The sequence below is a fragment of the Macaca thibetana genome, chromosome 19, assembly GCF_024542745.1.
Source record: "Macaca thibetana thibetana isolate TM-01 chromosome 19, ASM2454274v1, whole genome shotgun sequence".
Taxonomy (NCBI): domain Eukaryota; kingdom Metazoa; phylum Chordata; class Mammalia; order Primates; family Cercopithecidae; genus Macaca; species Macaca thibetana.
Window position 1 is genome coordinate 30,114,856 of NC_065596.1, and position 26,536 is coordinate 30,141,391.

At 52.5% G+C, this 26,536-nt stretch overlaps 2 protein-coding genes and 5 non-coding genes across 15 annotated transcripts in view; all 7 read left to right on the forward strand.

The window, feature by feature from the left end:
• RPL13A (ribosomal protein L13a) overlaps positions 1–5,463 on the forward strand; it is a 75,608-nt gene extending 70,145 nt beyond the window's left edge. For 3 of the 4 annotated variants that reach the window (XM_050771581.1, XM_050771580.1, XM_050771582.1), the window contains exons 2-9: positions 1,252–1,291; positions 3,476–3,548; positions 3,861–3,926; positions 4,104–4,205; positions 4,407–4,492; positions 4,670–4,729; positions 5,038–5,160; positions 5,351–5,463. In XM_050771581.1, coding sequence (XP_050627538.1) covers positions 1,277–1,291; positions 3,476–3,548; positions 3,861–3,926; positions 4,104–4,205; positions 4,407–4,492; positions 4,670–4,729; positions 5,038–5,160; positions 5,351–5,437 — 612 coding nt within the window. In that variant the 5' untranslated portion in view covers positions 1,252–1,276 and the 3' untranslated portion in view covers positions 5,438–5,463. Of the gene's footprint in view, positions 1–1,251; positions 1,292–3,475; positions 3,549–3,860; positions 3,927–4,103; positions 4,206–4,406; positions 4,493–4,669; positions 4,730–5,037; positions 5,161–5,350 lie in introns of those variants that run through there. The other variant, XM_050771583.1, reaches the window with a different exon arrangement.
• LOC126943097 (40S ribosomal protein S11) overlaps positions 1–15,059 on the forward strand; it is a 54,583-nt gene extending 39,524 nt beyond the window's left edge. For 3 of the 6 annotated variants that reach the window (XM_050771469.1, XM_050771473.1, XM_050771470.1), the window contains exons 2-6: positions 11,849–11,878; positions 12,600–12,731; positions 12,921–12,996; positions 13,323–13,452; positions 14,882–15,059. In XM_050771469.1, the coding sequence (XP_050627426.1) occupies positions 11,864–11,878; positions 12,600–12,731; positions 12,921–12,996; positions 13,323–13,452; positions 14,882–15,005 (477 nt within the window). In that variant the 5' untranslated portion in view covers positions 11,849–11,863 and the 3' untranslated portion in view covers positions 15,006–15,059. Of the gene's footprint in view, positions 1–11,832; positions 11,879–12,599; positions 12,732–12,920; positions 12,997–13,322; positions 13,453–14,881 lie in introns of all 6 variants that reach the window. The other 3 variants (XM_050771471.1, XM_050771472.1, XM_050771468.1) reach the window with 2 other exon arrangements.
• LOC126943656 (small nucleolar RNA Z195/SNORD33/SNORD32 family) lies at positions 3,593–3,676 on the forward strand. Its single transcript, XR_007721797.1, has one exon. It is a non-coding gene; the product is annotated as a small nucleolar RNA Z195/SNORD33/SNORD32 family (small nucleolar RNA).
• Positions 4,244–4,328, forward strand: LOC126943655 (small nucleolar RNA Z195/SNORD33/SNORD32 family). The gene has a single exon (XR_007721796.1). It is a non-coding gene; the product is annotated as a small nucleolar RNA Z195/SNORD33/SNORD32 family (small nucleolar RNA).
• LOC126943657 (small nucleolar RNA SNORD34) lies at positions 4,535–4,605 on the forward strand. Its single transcript, XR_007721798.1, has one exon. It is a non-coding gene; the product is annotated as a small nucleolar RNA SNORD34 (small nucleolar RNA).
• Positions 4,805–4,890, forward strand: LOC126943659 (small nucleolar RNA SNORD35). Its single transcript, XR_007721799.1, has one exon. It is a non-coding gene; the product is annotated as a small nucleolar RNA SNORD35 (small nucleolar RNA).
• LOC126943660 (small nucleolar RNA SNORD35) lies at positions 13,125–13,212 on the forward strand. The gene has a single exon (XR_007721800.1). It is a non-coding gene; the product is annotated as a small nucleolar RNA SNORD35 (small nucleolar RNA).
• Positions 15,060–26,536: the final 11,477 nt, after the last annotated feature.

Below are 26,536 nucleotides of genomic sequence, written 5' to 3' on the forward strand. Positions count from 1 at the left end.
ATTCAATACATGTTTTCTGAGGTCCCCTGAAGCCCCGGGCCAGCACTGGGCAATGCCAGAGCCCGGATTTGAGTCAGAACCAGCCCAGTCGCCCCAGGTCTCCTAGGCTATGGACGAGAAGACAAGGGACTCAGCGAGCCTGGGTGCAGGATGCCATAGGCTCCTATGGAGATAGCACAGAGGCAGCGTGAGAGCCCGCGGAGGGCAGCTCACCCAGGTTGGAACATCAAAGAGGCTTTCCAGAGCCAAAGGGCATCGCGATGGTGACAAGCCAGATTTGGAGGGGTTGGGGAGGGCATCCTGGGCAAGGGACCCAACTGAAGCAAAGGCCGACAGTCCAGAAAGTGAGAAGTTCCTCTGAGGAACGCTCAGCGGATTGGTGCAGCCAGGCATCTAGAAGCCATTCCTTCATAAACTCTTAGAGTCCCTGGAGAAGACCACCTCCACCTGTTTTACAGAAGGAGAAACTGAGGCCCGGATAAGGCCAGGGGTTTGTCCAGGTCAGAGTGAAGTCGACCAGACACAAGAATCTAAATCTCCAAGCCTAGAATGGGCAGGACGCCGGGGCTCACGCCGCTAAACCCAGCACTTTGGGAGGCTGAAACGGGAGGATCGCTTGAGCCCAGGAATTCGAGACCAGCCTGGCCAAACATGTCAAGACTCCCCAAAAGCCCGGGCCACAACAACAACAACAAAAAATAAATAAATATATATATATATCCCTTGAGCCCGGGAAGTCGAGGCTGCGGTGAGCCAGGATCGCCCCACTGCACTCCGGCCTGGACGACAGAGAGACATCCTGTCTCAGAAAATAAAGTAAGCCTGAACTGTGCGCGGAAGGGCGGGCCTGGCGGGTCTGGTCTCCCCCTGCGGGCCACCAGAAGCCCTGCAGCCTTCAGTCGCTAGAAAGGGTAATGCCGCTTCCCCTCACAAACATGGCGGACAGGGCGTCTGAACGAGATGAACAGCCTCTCAAAAACATGGCCGCCGAGGCTGGACGGCAGCGCCCCAACAGCACCGCCTCCACGCCCCACGTGATCTCTCGCAGGGCACAGCGCGGACTGCGAAGGGTCCAACCGGAAGAATGTCCGGATTGGACATTCGGAAGAGGACCCGCCTTCCCTGGGGAATCTCTGCGCACGCGCAGAACGCTTTGACCAATGAAAACACAGAAAGCTGTTCGCGCAGTCCGCGTTGCGTCACTTCTGCCGCCCCTGTTTCAAGGGATAAGAAACCCTGCGACAAGACCTCCTCCTTTCCCAGGCGGCTGCCGAAGATGGCGGAGGTGCAGGTGCGGGCTCCGCGCGGGCCGGGGCGGCACGGGGTCGCACGGGGCCGGGTGGGATCCAGGCCGGAATAGGGTTGCACCCTCTCTGTCCTCCTACATGTTTTGTGGAGCTTAACGTCCACAATTAAGCAAAATGGAAGTCTTTTGGGATAAGGGGCATCTGTAGGAAATGCCGCGGCTCCCTTTAGGCCTAAGGGTTGGCTACAATGCGGCATTTCCTTCTCGAGGTGAGGGTGACGGAGCTTCCAGCACAGGACAGGTATTTTACAACTAGACTTCGCTTACCTTGAACTCGGGTAGTGGCTGGGGTCCCTGGGGTCGAGTCTTGACCGAATTGGACCTTTGTGTGCCCTCAGCGATGAGGAACGCGCGGAAGTGTGACCGGGCGGTGTCGGGGCAATGAGTTTTGGCCAAAATGGAAGGTATTTTCATCCCGCCCAGTGCGCGGGCTACTTTGATCTCACGTGGAGGTGTTAATCGGGGTCCCCTGGCGCTCCGGTTGTTTTAATTCTCAATGCCTTTCTGCGGGGGGTCGAGAGAGCTGTTGGCTGCCGGATACTCAGGAATGAACTCGTTTTCCCTGGTTTTGGGGATTGGCGATTGTCCTGAGGCGTGTTACTGGAACTCGAGAGCTGTGATGAATGGTTCCACAAGGTTGGAACATCTTTTGGGCTTGCAGACAACTACGGGTCCTTTCCCTGGCTCCTGGTGTAGCTACTTAAGTATAAAGAAGGGGTTGGCCCTGGAAAGGTTTTTTTGTCTGTGGTTGGGGCGGGGGCGGACATTTCAGAGCCAGGCCAATCTAGGCAGGTTGTGTTCACCAAGCCTGTGTCTTTGTGCCCAGCACAGTTTGCAATGATTTGCGTAGTTCGCTTAACGATATTCTTGAGGTAGATAGGGTATCCTCCTTTTACAGAGGAGGAAATTAAAGCTTGGTGATTGGTGATTTTTGGCCAAGGTCACGACTTCAGGAAGTCTGTTTGGATTTAGATTCTTTGTACCAACGCTTACAAAGCCTGTGTAATAACAAGTGTGTGCTTCATGCTTTTGCATTAAAACAATGAGGATTTCTACTCTTTTAGTTATTTTCTGAGACGGAGTCACTGTGACGCCCAGGCTAGAGTGGAATGGTGCGATCTTGGATTATTGCAACCTCTGCTTCCCGAGTTCAAGTGATTCTCCTGCCTCAGCCTCCCGAGTAGCTGGGACTGCAGGGGCCCGCCACGACGCTCAGCTTATTTTTGTGTTTTTAGTAGAGACAGGGTTTCACCCTATTCGCCAGGATGGTCTCGAACTCCTGACCTCAAGTGATCTGCCCGCCTAGGCCTCTCAAAATGCTGGGATTACAGGCGTGAGCCCCCGCGCCCGGCCAGGATTTCTGCTCTGGAGGAAGCTGAGGTTTGGTGTCTGAGCAGTTTACCCGGGAAAGCAGAGTGACTCTATAGCAGAGCTAGCATGGACTTTTGACTACCTAATCTCATCCCACCTGAAATTCGGTTTTCTTCCAAATTAAATTCGTGGTAGGAAGACCTTGTACCTTAGAAGAGAATTAGATTGTGTTATCCTACAATTGATTGGCCACGGTGGCTCAAGCCTGTAACCCCAGCATTTTGGAAGGCTGAGGCAGGCGGATCACTTGAGCCAGGAGTACAAGAGCAGCCTAGGCAACATAACAAAACCCTGACTCAACAAAAGTACAAAAATTTGCTGCGTGTGGTGGTGTGTGCCTGTAGTCCCAACTACTCATGAGGCCCAGGTAGGAGGATGGCTTGATCCTGGGAGGTCGACAGCCTGTGCAACAGCAAGACCCTGTCTCAAAAACAAATCCTGCAGTTTATTAGCTTCAAGGTCTTCTAACTGGATAGTCAGGGGGCAGAGCCTTGCTGGTCTTCATTCAAATCCTGTTGTTTTGCAAAATGCAATCTGATTGTAAAATCATACTCATAGAAGAAGTGAGATAGGGGGTTCAGGCCCCTTACACTGTTCGCTCACTGATCCTGAGGCAGCCTTGCTTTCTCAGCCCGTTCCCTCATCTGTAGAGTGGGGCTCTAGTGCATAGTTCCCAGCTCAGATGGCTGGGTGCAAGGCACCTTGTTGGCTGGGCAAAAGAAGGGAATGCTTGCTTGTGAGGACAATCACAGAAAGATTGTCCTTGTCTCTGAGCCCTCTTGCCCTTGTCTCCCACAGGTCCTGGTGCTTGATGGTCGAGGCCATCTCCTGGGCCGCCTGGCGGCCATCGTGGCTAAACAGGTACTGCTGGGTAAGTCGCTGCTTGCGGCCCCCCCTTGTCATGGGCCCCCGCTGGCGGTCGGTGATGAGCAACATTCACCATCTTTCGTTTGAGTCTCACGGCCATGAGATCAACCCCATGCACCGCTCTGAGACCTGCCAGCCACTATTCCCCAGGGTTGGGGACTCCAGGCTCAAGAAGTGGTTTTCTATTAGGCTAGCTTTTCATTTAAACACGAACTTAGCTCTGGCGAGTACTGCGCTGTGTCTGGAGGGTAACTGCACAGGCGGTGGGAGAACCCTCAGGTGGCTCGGCCCTTCCTAACCCTTTCCCTCCTTGTAGGCCGGAAGGTGGTGGTCGTACGCTGCGAAGGCATCAACATTTCTGGCAATTTCTACAGAAACAAGTGTAAGTTAGGGCCTGGGAGGAGCACTGGAGAGGGTCTCCCAATGGGGTGTTGAGACTCTGAAAGCAATTCCAGTCGTGTTGGGAGAGACTGCTTGGGGTTCCTGAGAAGGCCCTTGGAAGTGGGGTTTTGGGGGTGCTGGTAGACCGGGCGGGCCTCACACTCTCCCCTCTCCCTAGTGAAGTACCTGGCTTTCCTCCGCAAGCGGATGAACACCAACCCTTCCAGAGGCCCCTACCACTTCCGGGCCCCCAGCCGCATCTTCTGGCGGACCGTGCGAGGTGAGCGGGGCGTGGGGACTGCAGGTAGTGACGGGCAGGCGGCCGGTGATGAGAACTTCTCCCACTCTCATTCGAGTTTCTCGACCATGAGATGACTCCACATGCACTACCATCTGAGGCCACCCGTGGGCCCACCTCAGCGGGGAGGGTGGCTGTCCTTATGAGCCCCTCTGACAGGGCCTACTGTCCATCACCCAACAGGCATGCTGCCTCACAAGACCAAGCGAGGCCAGGCTGCCCTGGACCGCCTCAAGGTGTTTGACGGCATCCCACCGCCCTACGACAAGGTGAGCTGTGCCAGCTTCCCCACAAGGCAGCAGCCTTGCCTGTGGCGTCTGTGATGTTCCGCAATTACCTACATTGTTTGATCCTCATGAAAGCAGCGCTGGCTGAGACGCCTGCCCAGCCAACCCCCTTCCCTCTCTGTCCCTCCAGGGCTCTGAGCCCCTCTCTTTCTTTAACAGAAAAAGCGGATGGTGGTTCCTGCTGCCCTCAAGGTCGTGCGTCTGAAGCCTACGAGAAAGGTGAGTCCCAGCTTACGCTGCACCGTCTAGTTTGGGGATTTCAGGCCTGCTGAGGGACCCTGGGGCCCGGAGCCTGGCAGATGATGTCCTTATCTCACGATGGTCTGCGGATGTCCCTGCGGGAATGGCGACAATGCCGACGGCTTAGCTGATGCCAGGAGGGTCGGGTGGGTGCTTTTCTAACAGGCCTGCAGGGAGTAGCTGCGTTGTATCCCCAGCTGTCACTCACCTCCCAGCTCTCACCAGCTCCGGCTCCTCAGGGTGTGGGGGCTTAGATGTCCTTACAACTTCATATCTTCAACCCCCAGTTTGCCTATCTGGGGCGCCTGGCTCACGAGGTTGGCTGGAAGTACCAGGCAGTGACAGCCACCTTGGAGGAGAAGAGGAAGGAGAAAGCCAAGATCCACTACAGGAAGAAGAAGCAGCTCATGGTGAGGACAGGCTGGTGCTGAGGGGGCATCTCACTCTTGGATGGGCCTGACAGGTGCTGTCTTGCCCACAGAGGACTCTTAACTGGCAGAGGACTCTTAACTGGCAAAGGGGTTGGGGTGGGATGGAGCCCGTGTGATGCGGGCAGTCGAACCCCTCCTGACCACCACCACCTGCACTTACTCTTGGCAGAGGTTACGGAAACAGGCCGAGAAGAACGTGGAGAAGAAAATTGACAAATACACACAGGTCCTCAAGACCCACGGACTCCTGGTCTGAGCCCAATAAAGACTGTTAATTCCTCATGCGTGGCCTGCCCTTCCTCCATCGTCGCCCTGGAATGTGCGGGACCCAGGGGCAGCAGTAGTCCAGGTGCCACAGGCGGCCGGGGACATAGGAAGCTGGGAGCAAGGAAAGGGTCTTAGTCACTGCCTCCCGAGGTTGCTTGAAAGCACTCAGAGAATTGTGCAGCTGTCATTTATCTATGACCAATAGGAAGAGCAACCAGTTACTGTTAGCAAAAGGGAACCAGAAGATGGGCTGGAGGGGGCCCTACCTTGTCAGTGGGGCATCTGTTGGACTTTCCACCTGGTCATATACTCTGCAGCTGTTAGAATGTGCAAGCACTTGGGAACAGCATGAGCTTGCTGTTGTACACAGGGTATTTCTAGAAGCAGAAATAGACTGGGAAGATGCGCAACCAAGGGGTTACAGGCATCGCCGTGCTCCTCACCTGTATTTTGTAATGAGAAATAAATTGCTTTTAACGAAATCTGGCGTCTTTGCACTGTGTCTGCTGTGGAGGCAGGCCCCTGGCATACGGGGGGTGAGGAGCTTGAAGAGGGTAGAACAGGCTGTGCTAATACACAGAAAAGTAATTGTAACTTGCCCTAAATTGAATTATCCTTTATATATACCATTTACAAACCAAATAATTGTGGTTGGCAGTACCTGGCGCTTTCCAGTTAATGTAAAACATTCTAATTCAGCTGCAAAGTATGGACCCATCCCCCCACTGCCAGGCTGATGTAGTCCCAGCAGTCTGTAGAAACAAGTATTTTGCAAATGATAAGCACTGGAATAACAATGCTAGGCTTTATGCATGAAACCTATTAGGTCTGCCAGTCTGAATCCTGGAAAGGGCATTGATAACAGAGCATTTAGTACTTGGTAGCAATTTAATAAAATGTCCCAGGTCAAAGCTTGCTGGGGTGGGCCCCATTCCCATTTTACTGATGTCCAGCAGTCAGGTCATACCCAGGGCTTTACCACACTCAGCCTAAATACTAATACGTCATACCCAGGGCTTTACCACACTCAGCCTAAATACTAAAGGTAAACATGCTGTGAAGTAAAGGAAGCTGGATTCATGCTGTCCTTGGCAATTGGATGCCAAGACTCAGGGATAACCCTTTGGTAGTTGTGTACTACATGTACAACATAACCCCAGAGAAAGATGAGTGGACAGTGCTATGCTTTGTGTTGACAGATTATAACTTGCCACACCATTCCATCATGGGCTTATTAACCTTTCCAGAAAAGTCGAACCACAGTGGCTTGTGTTTTCCCTGAGAATCAGTGAACATGGGTGGTGCCTAGCCCTGCAAGAGTCCCCACATGGGTTCCCGTTCACCAGCGAAGCCTACTCCAGGAATAATCAGACTTAAAACATAATCTTTTTCTTTTTTTTTTGTTTTTGAGACGGAGTCTCGCTCTGTCGCCCAGGCTGGAGTGCAGTGGCGTGATGTCCACTCACTGCAAGCTCTGCCACCTCCCGGGTTAACGCCATTCTCCTGCCTCAGCCTCCCTAGAAGCTGGGACTACAGGCGCCCGCCACCACACCCGGCTAATTTTTTTGTATTTTCAGTAGAGACAGTTTCACCATGTTTACCAGGATGGTTTCGATCAGCTGACCTTGTGATCCGCCTGCCTTGGCCTCCCAAAGTGCTGGGATTACAGGCATGAGCCACCGCCTCCGGCTTTATTATTATTATTATTTATTTTATTTATTTATTTTTTTGAGACGGAGTCTCGCTCTGTTGCCCAGGCTGGAGCACAGTGGCCGGATCTCAGCTCACTGCAAGCTCCGCCTCCCGGGTTTACGCCATTCTCCTGCCTCAGCCTCCCGAGTAGCTGGGACTACAGGCGCCCGCCACCTCGCCTGGCTAGTTTTTTGTATATTATAGTGGAGACGGGGTTTCACCGGGTTAGCCAGGATGGTCTCGATCTCCTGACCTTGTGATCCGCCCGTCTCGGCCTCCCAAAGTGCTGGGATTACAGGCTTGAGCCACCGCGCCTGGCCTTTTTTTTTTTTTTTTTTTGAGACGGAGTCTCGCTCTGTGGCCCAGGCTGGAGTGCAGTGGCCAGATCTCAGCTCACTGCAAGCTCCGCCTCCCAGGTTTACGCCATTCTCCTGCCTCAGCCTCCCGAGTAGCTGGGACTACAGGCGCCCGCCACCTCGCCCGGCTAAGTTTTTGTATTTTTTAGTAGAGACGGGGTTTCACCATGTCAGCCAGGATGGTCTCGATCTCCTGACCTCGTGATCCACCCGTCTCGGCCTCCCAAAGTGCTGGGATTACAGGCTTGAGCCACCGCGCCCGGCCTAGTTTTGTATTTTTAGTAGAGAAGGGGTTTCACCATTTGGGCCAGGATGGTCTCGATCTCTTGACCTTGTGATCCGCCCGCCTCAGCGTCCCAAAGTGCTAGGATTATAGGCGTGAGCCACCGCACCCAGCTAAAAATTTTTAAGATTTTGAGAAGACACCATCAGGAAAGACAAGTCACAGACTAGGAGAAAATATAAGTCATCTCTATTTGAAGTTCTTGTATCCTGCTATAAAGAACTCTTGGCCAGGAGCTGTGGCTCATGCCTGTAATCCCAGCATTTTTGGAGGCCAAGGCAGGAGGATCACTTGAGGCCAGGAGTTTGAGATCAGCCTGGCCAACATGGTGAAACTTCATCTCGACTAAAAATACAAAAATTAGCTGGACGTGCCAGTGGGCACCTGTAATCCCAGCTAGTCAGGAGGCTGAGGCCGGAGAATCACTTGAATCCGGGAGGCCGAGGTTGCAGGGAGCCGAGATCTCGCCATTGCACTCCAGCCTGGGAACAAGACCGAAACTGCGTCTCAAAAAAAAAAAAAAAAACTCTTACATGATGTGGTGGCTCACACCTGTAACCCCAACCATTTGAAGTGGGAGGACTGGCTTGAGTCCAGGAGTTTGAATCCAGAGGGGGCAGCATAGGAAGACTCTGAGTTAACAAGAACTTTTTGTTTTTGAGACAGCGTCTCACTCTGTTACTCATCCTGGAGTGCTGAGATCCCAAAGTGCTGGGATTACAGGTGTGAGCCACCTTGCCTGGCCAAGAAATTTTTTAAAAATTAGCCAGGCATGGGGCGGGCATGTTGGCTTACGCCTGTAATCCTAGCACTTGGGAGGCCGAGGCAGGCGGATCACGAGGTCAGGAGATCTAGACCATCTGGCCGACACGGTGAAACCCCGTCTCTACTAAAAATACAAAAAAATTAGCCGGGCGTGGTGGCGGGCTCCTGTAGTCCCAGCTACACAGGAGGCTGAGGCAGGAGACTGGCATGAACCTGGGGGGGTGGAGCTTGCAGTGAGCCGAGATCGTGCCGCTGCACTCCAGCCTGGGCGACAGAGTGAGACCTCGGCTCAAAAAAAAAAAAGAAAAAAAAAATTAGCCAGGCATGGTTGGCATATGCCTGTGGTCCCAGCTACTCAGGAGGCTAAGGCGGGAAGATCCCTTGAGCCCAAGAATTCAAGACCAGTCTGGGCAATACAGACAGACCCCATATCTACCAAAAATATTAAGCTGAGCATGTTGGTGGGTGCCTGTGGTTCCAGCTACTTGGGATTCTGAGATGGGAGGATTGCTTGAGCCAGGGAGGTTGAGGCTGTAGTGAGATGTGATCACACCACTGCACTAGAGCTTGGTCAACAGAGTGAGATGAGATCCTGTTTAAAATTAAATAAATACGGCCAGGCACAGTGGCTCACACTTATAATCCCAGCACTTTGGGAGGCCAAGGCAGGTGGATCACTTGAGGTCAGGAGTTGCAGACAAGCCTGGCCAACATGGTGAAACCCCATCTCTATTAAAAATACAAAATATGGCCGGGCGCGGTGGCTCAAGCCTGTAATCCCAGCACTTTGGGAGGCCAAGACGGGCAGATCACGAAGTCAGGAGATCGAGACCATCCTGGCTAACACGGTGAAACCCCGTCTCTACTAAAAAATACAAAAAAAAAAAAAACTAGCAGGGCGAGATGGCGAGCGCCTGTAGTCCCAGCTACTCGGGAGGCTGAGGCAGGAGAATGGTGTAAACCCAGGAGGCGGAGCTTGCAGTGAGCTGAGATCCGGCCACTGCACTCCAGCCTGGGCGACAGAGCGAGACTCTGTCTCAAAAAAAAAAAAAAAAAAAAATTAGGCATGGTGGCGCATGCCTATAATCCCAACTACTCTGGAGGCTGAAGCAGGAGAATCACTTGAATCCAGGAGGCGGAAGTTGCAGTGAGTTGAGATTGTGCCACCGCACTCCAGCCTGGGCAACAGAGCGAGACTCCATCCCAAAAATAAAATAAAAATAAAAAAGCACCAAAACTTTTGAGATAACACACACACACACACACACACACACACAGAGAGAAAACCTCTGTCTATAACAGCACTGTCCAGCAAAACTTGGTATTTTTTTTTTGGGGGGGAGATTGAGTCTCACTCTGTCACCCAGGCTGGAGCGCAGTGGCACGATCTCAGCTCACTGCAACCTCCGCCTCCCGGATTCAAATGATTCTCCTACCTCAGCCTCCCAAGTAGCTGGGACTACAGGTTCGTGCCACCATGCCCAGCTAATTTTTATGTTTTTAGTAGAGACGGGGTTTCACGTTGGCCAGACTGGTCTCGAACTCCTGACCTCGTGATCCGCCCGCCTCGGCCTCCCAAAGTGCTGGGACTACAGGGATGAGCCAGCACGCCCGGCCTTTTTTTTTTTTTTTTTAATGTTCTATAGCTGCACTAATTGATAGACAATACACAAGCCACTAACCCCACCTGTGGCTACTGAGCACTTAAATATGAATAGAGTGAGGCAGGGTGCCGTCTCACTCGTGTTCCCAGAACTTTGGGAGGCCTCCGGAGAATCACTCGAGCCCAGGAGTTGGAGACCAGTCTGGGTAATATGGTGAGATCTTGTCTCTACTAAAAATAAAATAAATTAGCTGGGCATGGTGACACACACACATAGTCCCAGCTACTTGAGAGGCTGAGGTGGGAGGACTACCTGAGGCTGGGGAGGTCGAGGTTGCAGTTAGCTATGATTGAGCCACTGCACTCTAACCTGGGCGACAGAGACCCTAGGAAGTCTCTAAAAATACACAAAATACTGTCATTATTCAGCTATTAAGACTTGCGCTGTTCAACACAGTAGCCTTTAGCCACATGTGGCTATTTAGATATAACAGTCAAATTTAAAATTTTAGGTCCTCGGCTGGGTGCGGTGGCTCATGCCTGTAATCCCAGCACTTTCCGAGGCCGAGGCGGGTGGATCACCTGAAGCCATGAGTTCGAGACCAGCCTGGCCAACATAGCAAAACCCCATCTCTACTAAAAATACAAAAATTAGCCTGGCGTGGTGGCGCGTGCCTGTAATCCCAGCTACTCAGGAAGCTGAGGCAGGAGAATCGCTTGAATCCTGGAGGCGGAGGTTGCAGTGAGCTCATATCGCGCCACTGCACCCCATCCTGGGTAACAGGGCAAGACTCCATTTCAAGAAAAAAAAAAATTAGGTCCTCAGTCGTAAAAGTCACGTTTCGAGTGCCAGTCACTACCGTATCCACCAGCGCAGATACAGAAAATTTCCATCACATAAAGTTCTACTAGACGATCTTGTTATCGACAGAAAACCAGCAGAAGGATCGCTCCACCGCAACCCCTGGCACCAATTAAATCACCATCTGCGGATGAAATGAGAAAAGTAGCTTGCTTTCTCTCTTTTTTTTTTTTTTTTTTCCTTTTTTTTGAGTCGGGCTCGCTCCGTCGCCCAGGCTGGAATGCAGTGGCGCAATCATAGCTCACTGCAGCCATGACCTCCCCGGCTCAAGCGATCCTCCTGCCTCGACCTCCCAAAGTGTTGTGATTACAGGCGCGGCCACTGCACTCGGCGAGACTAACTTTCACTGCACTTCTGAAAGCTCGTGGGCAGCTCCTGCCCCTAACAAAGATGGCGACACCGCCACACATGCTCCTAGCACTCTCCGGCGGCCTGCCCTTCAAAAAGACGGCCGCCGCCTCATCCAGTTTGAAGGCCGAACGAACACAGCCACGCGGTATCCAAATCCCACGGGAGCCTACGCCGCGCAGAAACAGGACGGACTCCGTACGACTCTCGCGATAATACGGGCGGGCTGAAGGCTGCTCACATCTTACCAGCCTGAATAATCGCGCCCGGCGCCGTGGGGCCTAAGACTCTCGCGAGACAGTATCCACCACTTCCCGCCCGTCAGTCCTTCACGGTCCCCGAACCGCCTGCTGGTTGAAGTGCAGCCTGTCAATCAGAGTCGCGCTCGAGGCCCCGCCCAAGGCCGTGTTCGCCGCTCCTTACGTAAGTTCCTCTCCAGCCCCTGCGTAGTCGATAAGGAAACCCGGACGCCACTGCCGCTTTCTTTTTTCAGGCCGGCCGGGAAGATGGCGGACATTCAGGTGTGGGCTCGAGGCTTGGTGTCAGGCTGCAGGGTCCGCCCTGGCCTTCAGGGGCGTATCCGGGAGGGCAGAGCCGGGCGCCCAAGTTCGGGGGTTAATTCCGGGCGTCCGTGATTATTTTCCAGAGATTAGCTGGGGCGGAGGGCGCATGCTTTTGCCTGTTTCTAGACGAGTGCTTCCTAATTCCTGGGGGCTCCGGGCGTTAATGGAGGCTCAAGCGTTTTAGGACTTACCTTCTTAAAAACCAAGTTTAAGAAGGTTTTCTTGGAGTTTTCCGGTCTTAAGGGTTAATTCTATGGAAAAGGACTCCTAAGGGCGAATCCAAGGAGCCTGCCGTTTGGTATTTAATTCTGAGTTTTTATGTACCACATAAGGAGTGAATCCTGGGTGGGCGACCTTGGGTTTTGGAGAGTGATCCTCGCTGAAAGATGTCCAGGGTGTGAGAGGGGTGGTCCTGGTTTAGAGGATGAATTTTGCAAGCCCTGGGAGGCCTTCTGGAGTATATAAATTGAAATAACCTCGGGCTTAGATCTGAGTATGAATTACAGGTAAGGTCGGGGTGGTCGTGTCTTAGAGGGTGATTCTGGGGCACCAGGCCTTGGAGGCCAGCGCTTTGCAAGTAAATGTAGAGAATGGGGTCTGGGAGGTTCTGGGAAGGTCTCTAGGGCTGGTTGCTGCCGGCTGCAAACTTAGCAGCTCATCAGTTTTCTCATACCTGTAGACTGAGCGTGCCTACCAAAAGCAGCCGACCATCTTTCAAAACAAGAAGAGGGTCCTGCTGGGAGAAACTGGCAAGGAGAAGCTCCCGCGGTACTACAAGAACATCGGTCTGGGCTTCAAGACACCCAAAGAGGTGCGGGGAACCTCAGAAGAAAGAAGGGGACCGTGGCGTCCCTGCACGTGTGCCCACATCGAGTTGCGTCTGAGTGGCCGGTCCCGGGGCTGATGGGAATTGTAGTTCGCTTCCCTGGGGCCACGCCCCCGGCTCTTTTCAGGAACCGCCTGCCCAAGGCTCACTCTTTTCTCTTTCCTATCCGTTCAGGCTATTGAGGGCACTTACATTGACAAGAAATGCCCCTTCACTGGTAATGTCTCCATTCGAGGGCGGATCCTCTCTGGTAAGTGCGGGAGTTCTTGGTGTCTGGGGCCTGAAATACTGAAAGAAGGGGCTTGGGGCCCAGACTCCTGGGTCCTGGGTGAGAGAGGTGGTTGGGAATACAAACTTGTGGGTACAGGCAGGGGCATTGGCAGATGATGTCGATTTTCACAATGGTCTTCAGATGCCCACGTGGGCACTGCTGAGAAAGCCACTTGGTTAAAACTGATGCCCGAAACAGGGCTTCTTGGGATTCCTGCTCAGCTGCTGCTGACTCCCAGCATGCCCCAGGTTACCCATGGCCCTCTTTCCCATGGGACTTGACCTAGGATCTGCCCCTGCTCCTAGGTGTGGTGACGAAGATGAAGATGCAGAGGACCATTGTCATCCGCCGAGACTACCTCCACTACATCCGCAAGTACAACCGCTTCGAGAAGCGCCACAAGAACATGTCTGTGCACCTGTCCCCCTGCTTCAGGTGAGCACGGTGGCCCATCAGGTTGCTCAGGCCAATTTAAGGCCAACTGAGGGAGTGGGTGACTGAGGTGGCATCTCTGGGAAGCCCCAGAGTCTCAGGATTTCTATATTATATGTTCTTCAGAATCAAAGTGTTCCACAGGTTGAATATCTCTGTCTGAAACGCTTGGGACCAGATTTTGGAATGTTTTCATATGCATAATGAGATGTTTTGGGAATGTGACATATGACATAGGTCTAAACACGAAGCTCATTTGTTTCATGTCCATCTTACTCACACAGCCTGAAAGTAATCTTACGCAGTACATTTTATAATTCTGTGTGTGAAACAAAGTTTGCATACATTGAACCATGGGAAAGCAAAGGTGTCATGCTGGTACGCAAAAAATGTCTGATTTTAGCTGGGCACCGGGCTCAAGCCAGTCATCCTAGCACTGTAGGAGGCTGAGGCAAGAGGATCCCTTGAGCCCAGGAGTTTGAGACCAGCCTGGGCACAGGGCAAAACCCACTACAGAAAATACAAAAGTTTGCCAGGTGTGGTAGCATGTGCTGTAGTCCTAGGTCTTCAGGAGGCTGGGGTGGGAGGATTGCTTGAGCCCAGAAAGTGGAGGCTGCAGTGAGCCGAGATGGCACCACTACTCTCCAGCCTGGGCAACAGAGTAAGACCCTGTCTCTCCCAGACACACACACAAAATTCAGATTTTGCAGCATTTCAGAATTTTTGGATTAGGGGTGCTGAACCTGTAATAGACAGGTGCCTTGGAACCAAAAGGTTACACCACATGGGAACCTCAGAAATGTTGGAATTAAACGTTTGTTCATTCCTTCAGCGTGTTTTATTTAGAGCTTATCACGTGCCAAGTTTGGTGTGAGATGCTGGGGGTTCAGTGGTGAGCCAGGGACAAAGTCCTGCTTCCTCAGAGGGCACCTTCAGGCAGGGTGGGTGCCAGATGTCAGCCAGGTACAATGAGGGTGGGCATGTGGGCAGCTGATAATGGTGGCCCTCTGGGCGGGAGGATCTTGGGAGCAAGGTGAGAAGTCCTGTGGGCAGGGATGGCCCGAACTGATGCTGAGCGGTAAGGGGCCTGTGGTCGTGGGTGCTACAGGATCCCCCTGCTGCTCTGCTGGAGTGGGGTGGTGAGGAGGCCACTGACAACCTGGGGGCCTCCAGTTTGTTTGTGAAATGGAGCTCGTCCACCCCAGCAGTCCTTAGAAGGGTGGTCGCCTGCTCTGTGTACAGTGTTGAGCTTGGTACTTGGCACAAAGTTTGTACCAAAGAATGAGAGGGAGGTTGAATTGGCAAATAGATCTCGGTTAGGGTTTGGTGGAGCCAAAGCAGAGAGCCTTCAGCCTGGCGAAGGGGAGGGAGGGCCTCCTGGGGTCCGCCGGGGTGGCCCCTCCTGAGGACATGGCCTTACCTGCCTCCACAGGGACGTCCAGATCGGTGACATCGTCACAGTGGGTGAGTGTCGGCCCCTGAGCAAGACAGTGCGCTTCAACGTGCTCAAGGTCACCAAGGCTGCCGGCACCAAGAAGCAGTTCCAGAAGTTCTGAGGCTGGACATCGGCCCGCTCCCCACAATGAAATAAAGTTATTTTCTCATTCCCAGGCCAGACTTGGGATCTCTGTGCCTTTACCAGAGCACTAGGGGGATGGGGGTGTCCCTCAGGGAATTGAGCAAGGCTGCTGTCAGGCCTCCTGCCCGTGTCTGTGGGTGAAGACAGTGGAGCCTGAGATGCCTGTCTTCCCCTGGGTCTCCTTTTTTGGTCCTTGTCACCTTTTCGGTGTCTGAATAAGGCTGATTACCTGGTGTGCTGTCCTCCCGCGTCACCTTTTTGGTGTCTGAATAAGGCTGATTACCTGGTGTGCTGTCCTCCCGCCCCCTCCGGTCTCTGGGGAGGAAGTGAGTGAGGGCGGAGGCCCCTGGGTCCTCCAGGCCCTGGTCTGTCTCTTTCCTGACCACCTCGGGTGGGGAGGAGGGGAAGCTGCAGCCCGCCTGCTGTGGGCATGGGCTCACCCAAGTAGAGTGCAATGTGCTGAGTCCCTGTTGTCTGGCTGTGAACTGTAAAGCTCTTGACTTAAGCCTGGGCTTCCTATCCTTGCTTATAGCCAAGGAGGGGGCCCCATGCACCCACCACCCACTCCTAGTTGGGCACCATGCCTATTTGCATATGAGGAAAGTTACCTGGGAGAGGCCAAGTCCTCCACCTGGAGTCCCAGTGAGTAGCTGAGTTCCAGATCTCAGATTCTAGAAACTTCCTTTGCACCGGCTGTCTCAAAATCGAAGTAAGGAGATTGGTGGTGTGGGCAAGTGGCATCATGACGCTGCCCTGGAGCCCGCTCAGTGGCACCGGGGCCCAGGCTGCTGGGAAGGAAGTGAGTAGGAAGCGCCCGGAGATGGCCCAACACCCAGGGGCCACAGAGATGGGGGCCTTGGGAGGAACAGGGCGGGACAGACACGGTGGCCCAGGGTTGTGGCACATGGGGAGGAAGGGTTTTGCAGAGCTGGGGAGAGCACAGAGACCACCGGGAGAGGCAGGTATGATAGAAACAGGTGCACTTTGCGCATCACAGAGGTGGGATGACAGGCGTGGGGTGGGGGGGCAGCAAGGCAGGAGCACACCAGAGGGTCTGTGGGATCCAAAGGGGAGAGACCTGCATCAAAGCAGCAGAGATGGGGGTACAGGGAAGGGAGGTCTGAATGCTTGCTGACCTCTTTCGGGCCTGCCGGTGCCGGGGTCCCCAGGTCCCTGTCCCCCAGGCCTGTACCAGGGTCTGAGCCCAGCACTGGTACAAGGGTTGGGAGACAGGGCCATGGGGAGAGGAGCCGCCGCTGCCGCTGCTGTCTCGGGGACGCCGCCTCCCCGTGGGCCCAGTCCCTGCCTTATACCCAGGTCCAGGGAGGGCGGGGGTTCCTGCCAGAGGAAGTGGGGCCGCATCAAAGAGGGCAGGAAGGGGCAGGGACAGGTTGGGGGGACGCCGCCCTGAGTCGCAGAAACTGCACACCCACCCCACCCTATGCTGGGGGCAGTAGAGATCCAGAGAGGGGCAAAGGGGGAGTGTGGACTCCAGAGGGAGGGGACGGAGACCCAGAGGGGGATGGGAGGTCACGGCCCCCTCCCCTCGGCCGCAGGTGTTTCCGTTCGGGTGGGGCGGCTGTGTTTACAACAACAGCCCAGCTCCCTGGTTTCCTCCTCGATTGTTGGGGCGTCTCCTTGGCACCCCATTGCGTCAGGTTGTCTGCTGGGGTCAGAGTGTGTGCTGGGGAGGGACCTCTGCTGGGCCTGGTGGATGCAAAGACCAAGTTTAAAAGACCCCCTGGAACCCCTCGACAGGCCTTGCACCTGAAGAGTGGGGATAAGGACTATAGGTTCTTTTCATTTTTAAAGTTTATTTTGTTTTTGAGGCAGAATCTTGCTCTGTCGCCCAGGCTGGAGTGCAATGGCACAATCTTGGCTCATCGCAACCTCCGCCTCCCAGGTTAAAGCCATTCTCCTGCCTCCATCTCCTGAGTAGCTGGGTTTACAGACGTGCGCCACCACACCAAGCTAATTTTTAAATTTTTAGTAGAGAAAAATTTTAGTAAATTTTTCACCATGTTGGCCAGGCTAGTCTCAAACTCCTGACCTCATGATCCACCTGTGTTGGCCTCACAAAGTGCTGGGATTACAGGCATGAGCCACCATGCCCGGCCAAGAGAAACTATTTCTCAGCTCAAATATTCGTGTGTCATAGTTCAGGAACAAGTCAGTGACAAACTTCTAAGTAATTCAACCTGAAGAAATTCTTTATATTCCAAGATAATTGCACTCTGAAAGATACCAGCCTTCCGGCCAGGTGCAGTGTCTCATGCTTGTAATCCCAGCACTTTGGGAGGCCAAGGTGGGTGGATCACGAGGTCAGGAGTTCAAGACCAGCCTGACCAAGATGGTGAAACCCCATCTCTACAAAAATTAGCTGGGCATGGTGGCAGGCACCTTTAATCCCAGCTACTCCGTAGGTTGAGGCAGGAAAATCACTTGAACCCGGGCAGTAGAGGTTGCAGTGAGCTGAGATCGCACCACTGCACTCCAGTCTGTGCAGCATAGTGAGACTCCATCTCAAAAAAAAAAAAAAAAAATATATATATATATATATATACACACACACCAGCCTTCCTCATCTCAAACTCTTTCATGGAATCATCATTTCTGTAGAAATCTGCATATGCCTTCTTTTTTGGTTCAGCTACAGCAAACGTATAGAAAGCTGCAGCCCCCAGGGATACCATAATGCTTCAACAATATGAAGTCACAGATGCTTGGCCAGAAGGCCACGCATCTGAGGTTTTGGCAAAAATTCAGAAGCCATGGTGGTTACTGTCCTTGATAACGTACGTCCGCCTCAACACCAGCGTCCTTCCTGATTGATGGAAAAATGGATGGTCGTGAAGGGAATTAATGATGTGAAGTTGCCACATTTTCACTGGGCGGACCTTGACCCCTAGGCTTCAGGAGCTCAATAACTGGAAGCAGTAAAGCTGAGCCAGAGGCCCCAGATGCAACAGAGACCCACCGAGGCTCTGTTCCAACTTCTGGCCCTGCAGCTCCCTGGCCGTGTGTGGCCTTGGAAAAGAGACCCACTCCACCACAGAGCCTCAGTTTCCTAATCTGTTAAATGGCTTCTTGCCTCCCTGCCCTATTGGGAGGATCAATATGCTCATGTGTGCCGGGTCCCGTGGCTCATGGCTGTAATCCCAGCACTTCGTAAGGTCGAGGCAGGCGGATTACTTGAGGTCAGGAGTTTAAGACCACCCTGGCCAATGTGGCGAAACCATGTCTCTGCTAAAAATACAAAAGTTAGCCGGTGTGATAGCGTGCACCTGTAGTCCCAGCTACTCAGGAGGCTGAGGCAGGAGAATCACTTGAACCCGGGAGGTGGAGGTTGCAGTGAGCCGAGATTGCACTCCACCTGGGCAACAGAGGGCGACTCAGTCTCAAAACAAACAAACAAACAAACAAAAAAAACAATGCTCATGTGTGATAACGGGATAGAACCGTCCTGATTAAGTGTACACTGGAAAGTAACAATGCGGGGGCCCTCAGCCTGCTGTTGGAGAAAGGCCCCATAGTGTCATGTTACAGCATCCCCTGAGGCCCCTTGGTCAGGCTTAAGGACCAGGGCCTCTGGCAGGCAGCCCTTGCTGTAATGGACCTATGGGTTTTTTTTTTTTTTTTTGAGACGGAGTCTCGCTCTGCCGCCCAGGCTGGAGTGCAGTGGCCGGATCTCAGCTCACTGCAAGCTCCGCCTCCCGGGTTTACGCCATTCTCCTGCCTCAGCCTCCCCAGTAGCTGGGACTACAGGCGCCCGCCACCTCGCCCGGCTAGTTTTTTGTATTTTTTAGTAGAGACGGGGTTTCACCATGTTAGCCAGGATGGTCTCGATCTCCCGACCTCGTGATCCGCCCGTCTCGGCCTCCCAAAGTGCTGGGATTACAGGCTTGAGCCACCGCGCCCGGCCTGGTTTTTGTTTTAATATTTATTGTATGATTGCAGAATCCTGGCTCCATTACAGCAAGCCCTGGTAGTTTGCAACGGGATGTTGAGTCTGTTTTAGCATGTTTCTAGAATATTCTGTCGAATATCTATAGGGGGCCCCAATGGCATTGCCTTTTCACAGGAAAGTTAGCTTTTATAGTAGGCTTCTGGGTTTATAATGATAGTGGTCAGGCCAGGTGCTGTGGCTCACACCTGTAATCCCAATACTTAGGGAAGCCAGGGCAGGAGGATCGCTTGAGCCAGAAGTTAGAGACCAGCCTGAGCAACATAGGGAGACTCCTGTCTCTACTAAAACAATAATAATAATAATAATAATTAGGCCAGGCGCGGTGGCTCATACCTGTAATCCCAGCACTTTGGGAGGCCAAGGCAGATCACGAGGTCAGGAGTTCGAAACCAGCCTGGTCAATATGGTGAAACACCATCTCTACTATAAATATTAACATTAGCCAGACGTGGTAGTCCCAGCTATTCGGGAGGCTGAGGCAGGAGAATCGCTTGAACCCAGGAGGCGGAGGTTGCAGTGAGACGAGATCATGCCACTGCACTGCAGCCTGGGTGACAGAGTGAGACCCCATCTCCAAAAAAAAAAAAAAAAAAATTCAGTTGGGTCTGTAGTCCCAGCTATTCAGGAGGCTGAGGCAGGAGGATCACTTAAGCCCAGAGGTCCGAATCTATAGCAGGCTAGGATGACACCACTGCACTCCAGCCTGGGTGACAGAGTCAGACCCTATCTCAAAGCAAAAAAATAAAAAGACAGGCATCAGACCTACCGTGTGAAAACAGGGCAGGTCTCGGTTATCTTGTATTGCAGCCCTGCACCTACGATATTAGAGCCAGATGGGTGTCATTGCTGCAGCCTCCTGTGGGCTATTAGAATACTAAGTAAGACCTTGGGCTCCTGTAACAGGCCCTGCTGATATTATATGGTTGCAATACTCAGGTATATTATAGCCGGCCCATGGCTGTATTTGTAATTATATAATATAAAATATGTTATCGGCCAGACGCAGTGGCTCACGCCTGTAATCCCAGCACTTTGGGAGGCCGAGGCGGGCGAATCACAAGGTCAGGAGATCAAGACCATCCTGGCCAACGTGGTGAAACCCGGTTTTAATAAAAATACAAAATTTAGCTGGGCATGGTGGCATGTGCCTGTAGTCCTAGCTACTCGGGAGGCTGCGGCAGGAGAATCGCTTGAACCCGGGAGGCGAAGGTTGCAGTGCGACAAGATTGCACAACTGCGCTCCAGCCTCGTGACACAGCGAGACTCCGTTTCAAAAAAAAAAAAAAAATGTTATTTATGTAGCAGGCACCTGAGCTCATTGAACTAGTCCCAAGGTGTGTGAGTGGAGTCTGGAAATTGAATTGGAGTGTGTTCCAGGAATAGTTAAGCAGGCCCACTGCCAAGTGTCAGCACTGCCCTGAGCCCAGCAGGAAATTCCTCGGTCTAACACTGTAGTAAGTCCTGGCTCTATTACATATTATAGCAAGACAGGCCAGGCGCAGTGGCTCACCCTGCAATCCCAGAACTTTGGGATGCCAAGATGGGAGGCTCTGTTGAGCCCAGCAGTTTGAGACCAGCCTAGACAACATAGGAAGACCCCCATCTCTACAAAAAAAAAATTAAAAGGCCGGGCGCGGTGGCTCAAGCCTGTAATCCCAGCACTGGGAGGCCGAGACGGGCGGATCACGAGGTCAGGAGATCGAGACCATCCTGGCTAACACGGTGAAACCCCGTCTCTACTAAAAATACAAAAAACTAGCCGGGCGAGGTGGCAGGCGCCTGTAGTCCCAGCTACTCAGGAGGCTGAGGCAGGAGAATGGCGCAAACCCGGGAGGCGGAGCTTGCAGTGAGCTGAGATCCGGCCACTGCACTCCAGCCCGGGCTACAGAGCAAGACTCCGTCTCAAAAAAAAAAAAAAAAAAATTAAAAATCAGCCAAGTGTGGTGGTACATACCTGTAGTACCAGCTACTTGGGAGGCTGAGGTGGGAGGATCGCTTCAACCTGGGAGGTCCGCTTCAACCTGGGAGGTCGAGGCTGCAGTGAGCTATTATCATACCACTGCATTCCAGCCTGGGTGACAGAGTGAGACCCTGTCTCAAGCAAAAAAGTAAAAATAAAAGACTTATAGATGTTTCAGAGGCCAGTATAAATTTAGCTAGAACATTCTAGCAGAACACCAAGGATGTTCTACATGAGTTTTAGGAGCACATCAAGCCTTCCCGGGGCATTCATTCTACAAATATTTATTGTGCTGTTCCCCAGGGATGGGTGCAAGAGTGAGCAAGACAGCTCCAGCCAGGGCCTGGTGTCAGAGCCTGCAATCCAGTGGGATCCCTGGGGGCCCAGCCTGGCTGGGGAGTGGGGGCGTTAACAGGAACCAGGGCTACTACGGATGCCCTGTGTGCCCCATGTGGAGCCTTTGGCCTGCTGAAGCTTCTAATGAAATAGTAGGTTGGTGCAAAAGCAATTGTGGTTTTTTGTTTGTTTGTTTTTGAGTCTCACTCTGTTGCCCAGGCTGGAGTGTAGTGGCACGATCTCAGCTCACTGCAACCTCCACCTCCCAGGTTCAAGTGATTATCCTGCCTCAGCCTCCCTAGTAGCTGAGATTACAGGCATGTGCCACCACGTCTGGCTAATTTTTGTATTTGTAGTACAGATGGGGTTGTGCCATGTTGGCCAGGCTGGTCTCAAACTCCTGACCTCGGGTGATCCACCCGCCTCAGCCTCCCAAAGTGCTGGGATTATTGGCGTGAGCCACTGCGCACAGCCTGCAATTGAGGTTTTAATGGCAGAAACCACAATTACTTTTGCACCACCCTAATATAAAGACACAATTATCCTCCCCATTTTCCAGATAAAGAACCTTTGCCTGGGACAGGTGTACCTGGAACAGTCAGGTTTTGGTTTTGAACTCAGTGCGTGATTTCCCCCCAGGTCAGTAGGGGGCACTATTGTGTAGGAGTGGAGAGGAGGGGCAGAGGTTAGGATGGCTCAGAGTGCACAATTCAAAGTTGCCTGGGGCCACTGTAGGCACAGAGGCAGGGGCCAGGGCTGACTTTAAGGCCAGCTCCTTCTGCAGTCTAAGGAGTGGATCAGAAGGGACCAGCACCTGGTGAGTGCTCTGCTTGAACCATTTTTTTTTTTTTTTTTTTTTTTTGAGATGGAGTTCTGCTCTTGTTGCCCGGGCTGGAGTACAATGGCACGATCTCAGCTCACTGCAACCTCCACCTCCCAGGTTCAAGTGATTCTCCTGCCTCAGCCTCCCTAGTAGCTGGGATTACAGGCATGTGCCACCACGCCCGGTGAACTTTTGCATCATAGAGACGGTGTTTCGCCATGTTGGCCAGGCTGGTCTCGAACTCCTGACCTAAAGTGATCCACCCGCCTCGGCCTCCCAAAGTGCTGGGATTACAGGCGTGAGCCACCGCCCCCGGCCTGGGAGCTTTCTATTGCATTATAGTGGAGCCCTCAGGACATTATAGCTGTTCTGGGGGAGCCCGGGTGACAGTCTAAGAGGGTTCTAATAGGTCCCTGGGGACATGAGAGCAGGATCCCAGGGAAGGAAACGGTGTAGTCAGGGCTCACTAGAGCAGAACCCTGAGGATCTGATGCAAGTCAGCCAGCTGATGCTATAAATGGGCTCCGGAGACATCGCAGGACCCCAGGGCATCTGGAAGGGTTTCCCAGGTGGCACTAAGGGGCCTTGAGGCCTTTTTCTTTTTATTTTTCTTTAGGGTCTCGCTCAGTCATCCAGGCTGGAGTGCAGTAATGCAATCATGGCTCACTGCAACCTTGACTGAGGCCTTTTTCTTCCATGGCAGGAAGGAAGGCTATGATGAGGAATGTCTAGGCAGACCCCTGGCAGGCCTCCTGGCTAAAGTCCCAGGCCATTATAACAGCAAGGAGAGGAGATCAGAATGGGGCAAGGAAAGACACTCCAGATGACCATGGCCGGCTGAATCATGGCCTCAAAGATGTCCATGCCCTCATCCCCCAAAACCTCTGACTATGGCCTTATATGGGAAAAAAGGACTTTGTGATGTGATTAGGTTAAGTTTAGATGGGGAGATGATCTTGGATTATCCAAGTGGCCCTAAACACAATCACAGGACTCCTTTGGAGAGGGAGGCAGGCGGGTTGGTGTCAGAGAGAGAAGACGTGAGGACCAACATAAGGGTCAGAAAGGGGAGAAGATGCCGTACTGCTGGCCTTGAAGATGGAGGAGTGGGCCACGAGCCAAGGAATGCTGGTAGCCTCTAGAACCTGGGAAAGGCAAAAACACTGATTCTTCCCTGGAGCCTCCAGAAAGAACACAAAACGGCTGGGCACGGTGGCTCATGCCTGTAATCCCAGCACCTTGGGAGGCCGAGGCAGACGGATCACGAGGTCAGGAGTTTGAGACCAGCCTGGCCAATATGGTTGAAACACCGTCTCTACTAAAAATACAAAAATTAGCTGGGCGTGGTGGTGGGCACCTGTAATCCCAGCTACTTGGGAGGCTGAGGCAGGAGAATCACTTGAACCCAGGAGGCGGAGGTTGCAGTGAGCTGAGATCACACCACTGCCCTCCAGCCTGGGCGACAGAGCCAGACTCCATCTAAAAAAAAAAAAAAAAAAAAAGAACACAAGACCTGTGAGTATCATAGGTGGTCCAAGGAGCTTTACAATTGTCATGGTAATGTTACAGCAGGGCCCTGGGGACATGAGAGCTAAGGCTGGGTTATAGAGGACCCCACAGTGATGGTAGTCAGACTTCCAGGAAAAGCATAGCAGGCTCCTGAGGGACACCGTAACAGGGCATTGAGGACTCTGTCAGGGTCCAAGGAACCTTAGAATGGGGCCCAGTGAAGGCGGAGCTTGAAGTGAGCCGAGATCACGCCACTGCACTCCAGCCTGGGTGACAAAGCGAGACTCCGTCTTAAAAAAAAAAAAAAAAAAAAGGGGCCCAGGGGCTGCTGGAACAGTATCCTGAAGACATTACAGGATCCCAAGGAAACTAGAAGGGACAGCTAAGGGCAGGGCAGGTGCCTCAGGGCATTTTGGGGAAGAGCTGAGGATGCTGTAATTAGGATTCTTAAGAAGTTAAAGCAGGTTCCCTCTGTCTCTTAGGAGTGGACCTCGGCGTGGGTGTCACTGGATCTTCTAGTAGGACACAGGGAGAATCAGAAAAATGAACACATTCCAGACAAGGAGAACAGAGACTTTTTTTGTTGTTTTGTTTTTTCTGAGACGGAGTCTCGCTCTGTCGCCCAGGCTGGAGTGCAGTGGCATGATCTCGGCTCACTACAAGCTCCACCTCCCAGGTTCATGCCATTCTCCTGCCTCAGCCTCCCGAGTAGCTGGGACTACAGGCGCCCGCCACCATGCCCGCCTAATTTTTTTTTGTATTTTTTTTTTTTTTTTTTTTTTTGAGATGGAGTCTCGCTGTGTCACCCAGGCTGGAGTGCAGTGGCCGGATCTCCGCTCACTGCAAGCTCCGCCTCCCAGGTTTACGCCATTCTCCTGCCTCAGCCTCCCGAGTAGCTGGGACTACAGGCGCCCGCCACCTTGCCCGGCTAGTTTTTTGTATTTTTTTAGTAGAGATGGGGTTTCACCGTGTTAGCCAGGATGGTCTTGATCTCCTGACCTCGTGATCCGCCCGTCTCGGCCTCCCAAAGTGCTGGGATTACAGGCTTGAGCCACCGCGCCCGGCCTTTTTTTTGTATTTTTAATAGAGATGGGGTTTCACTGTGTTACCCAGGATGGTCTCGATCTCCTGACCTCGTGATCCGCCCACCTTGGCCTCCCAAAGTGCTGGAATTACAGGCTTGAGCCACCGCACCCCACCTTAAAAAATTTTTTTTAAATAGAGACAGGGTCTCCCTATGTTGGCCAGGTTGATCCCAAACTTCTGGACTCAAGCGATCCTCCCAACTTGGCCTCCCAAAGTGCTGGAATGACAGGCATGTGCCACCACACCTGGCCCCCCCATCAGACTCTGAACCAGCTAAACGTCCACTAATCCTGGGAGCCAGTTCCTAAAATGAATCTCTTGCTGTGTATGCATATACACATTCTGTGGCTTCTGTTTCTCTAGAGAACCTGAACTAATACACTCCCTGACCCAGCCGCTCCACTCACAGGTGTATGCCCAATAAAGCTGAAAACAGGCCAGGCATGGTAGCTCACACCTGTCATCCCAGCACTTTGGGAAGCCAAGGTGGGAGGCTGTTTTGAGCCCAGCAGTTCGAGACCAACCTGGGCAACGCAGCAAGACGCTATCCCCGCAAAAATACAAAAATTAGTTGGGCCTGGTGGCAGGTGCCTGTAATTCCAGCTACTTGAGAGGCTGAGGCAGGTGGAGTGCTTGAGCCTGGGAGGTTGAGGCTGCAGTGAGCCATGATCGTCGCTCCATGGCATTCCAGCCTGGGTGACACACCCAGACCCTGTCAGAAAAGGAAAGGAAAAGGAAAGGAAAGGAAAGGGGGAAGGAAAGAAAGAAGGAAGGAAGGAAGGAAGGAAGGAAGGAAGGAAGGAAGGAAGGAAGGAAGGGAGGGAGGGAGGGAGGGAGGGAGGGGAAGGGAAGGGAAGGGAAAGGACTTCATATGATATGATTCAATTTCTACAAAATGTGCAGAATAGGCAAATCTATTGAGACAGAAAGCAGATGAATGGTTGCTGGGGGGCGGCAGCAGGGGCTGCCAGGAGACAGACCTTCTGTTTCAGCTGATAAAAAACCTCTGGAACTCGATAGAGGTGACAGTTGCACAGCATTGTAAACGTGTTAAATGACAGTAAGGGTAAATATTTTGAATATTTTACCACAATGAAACAAGTGTATGGGAAGCTTTGTAGCAGGAGTGTGGGCGGGGGCTGGTGCCTGGAGGGACATCAAATGAGGCAGCAGTGTATGGGGACCATGTGGTCACTGAAGTCCTAGCAGAAGGAATTTTTTTTTTTTTTTTTTTTTTTTTTTTTTTTTGAGACGGAGTCTCGCTCTATCACCAGGCTGGAGTGCAGCGGTGCAATCTCAGCTCACTCCAACTAAGGAAGGAGACCACTACTACTCCTGCTGCCCTCCTCCCCCGACCTTGCCTAGTTCACAAGACAGGAGGAAAGAGAGAGAGAAACAAAAGTAAGATAAATAGCCAGACAACCTTGGCACGCCACCCGGCCCTAGGAGTTAAAAAAAGTAATAATAATAACATCAACCCCTGGCCTAAACTACGTGTGTTATCTGTAAATCCCAGACACTGTATGAAAAAAAAAGCATTGTAAAACTTTTTGTTCTGTTAGCTGATGCATGTAGGTCCCAGTCACGTTTCCCACGCTTGCTCAATTTATCACGACCCTTTCACGTGGACCCCCTAAAGTTGTAAGCCTTTAAAAAGGCCAAGTATTTCTTTTTCGGGGAGCTTGGCTCTTAAGACGCAAGTCTGCCATGTGCGGTGGCTCACGCCTGTAATCCCAGCACTTTGGGAGTCCGAGGCGGGTGGATCACAAGGTCAGGAGATCGAGACCATCCTGGCTAACACGGTGAAACCCCGTCTCTACTAAAAAT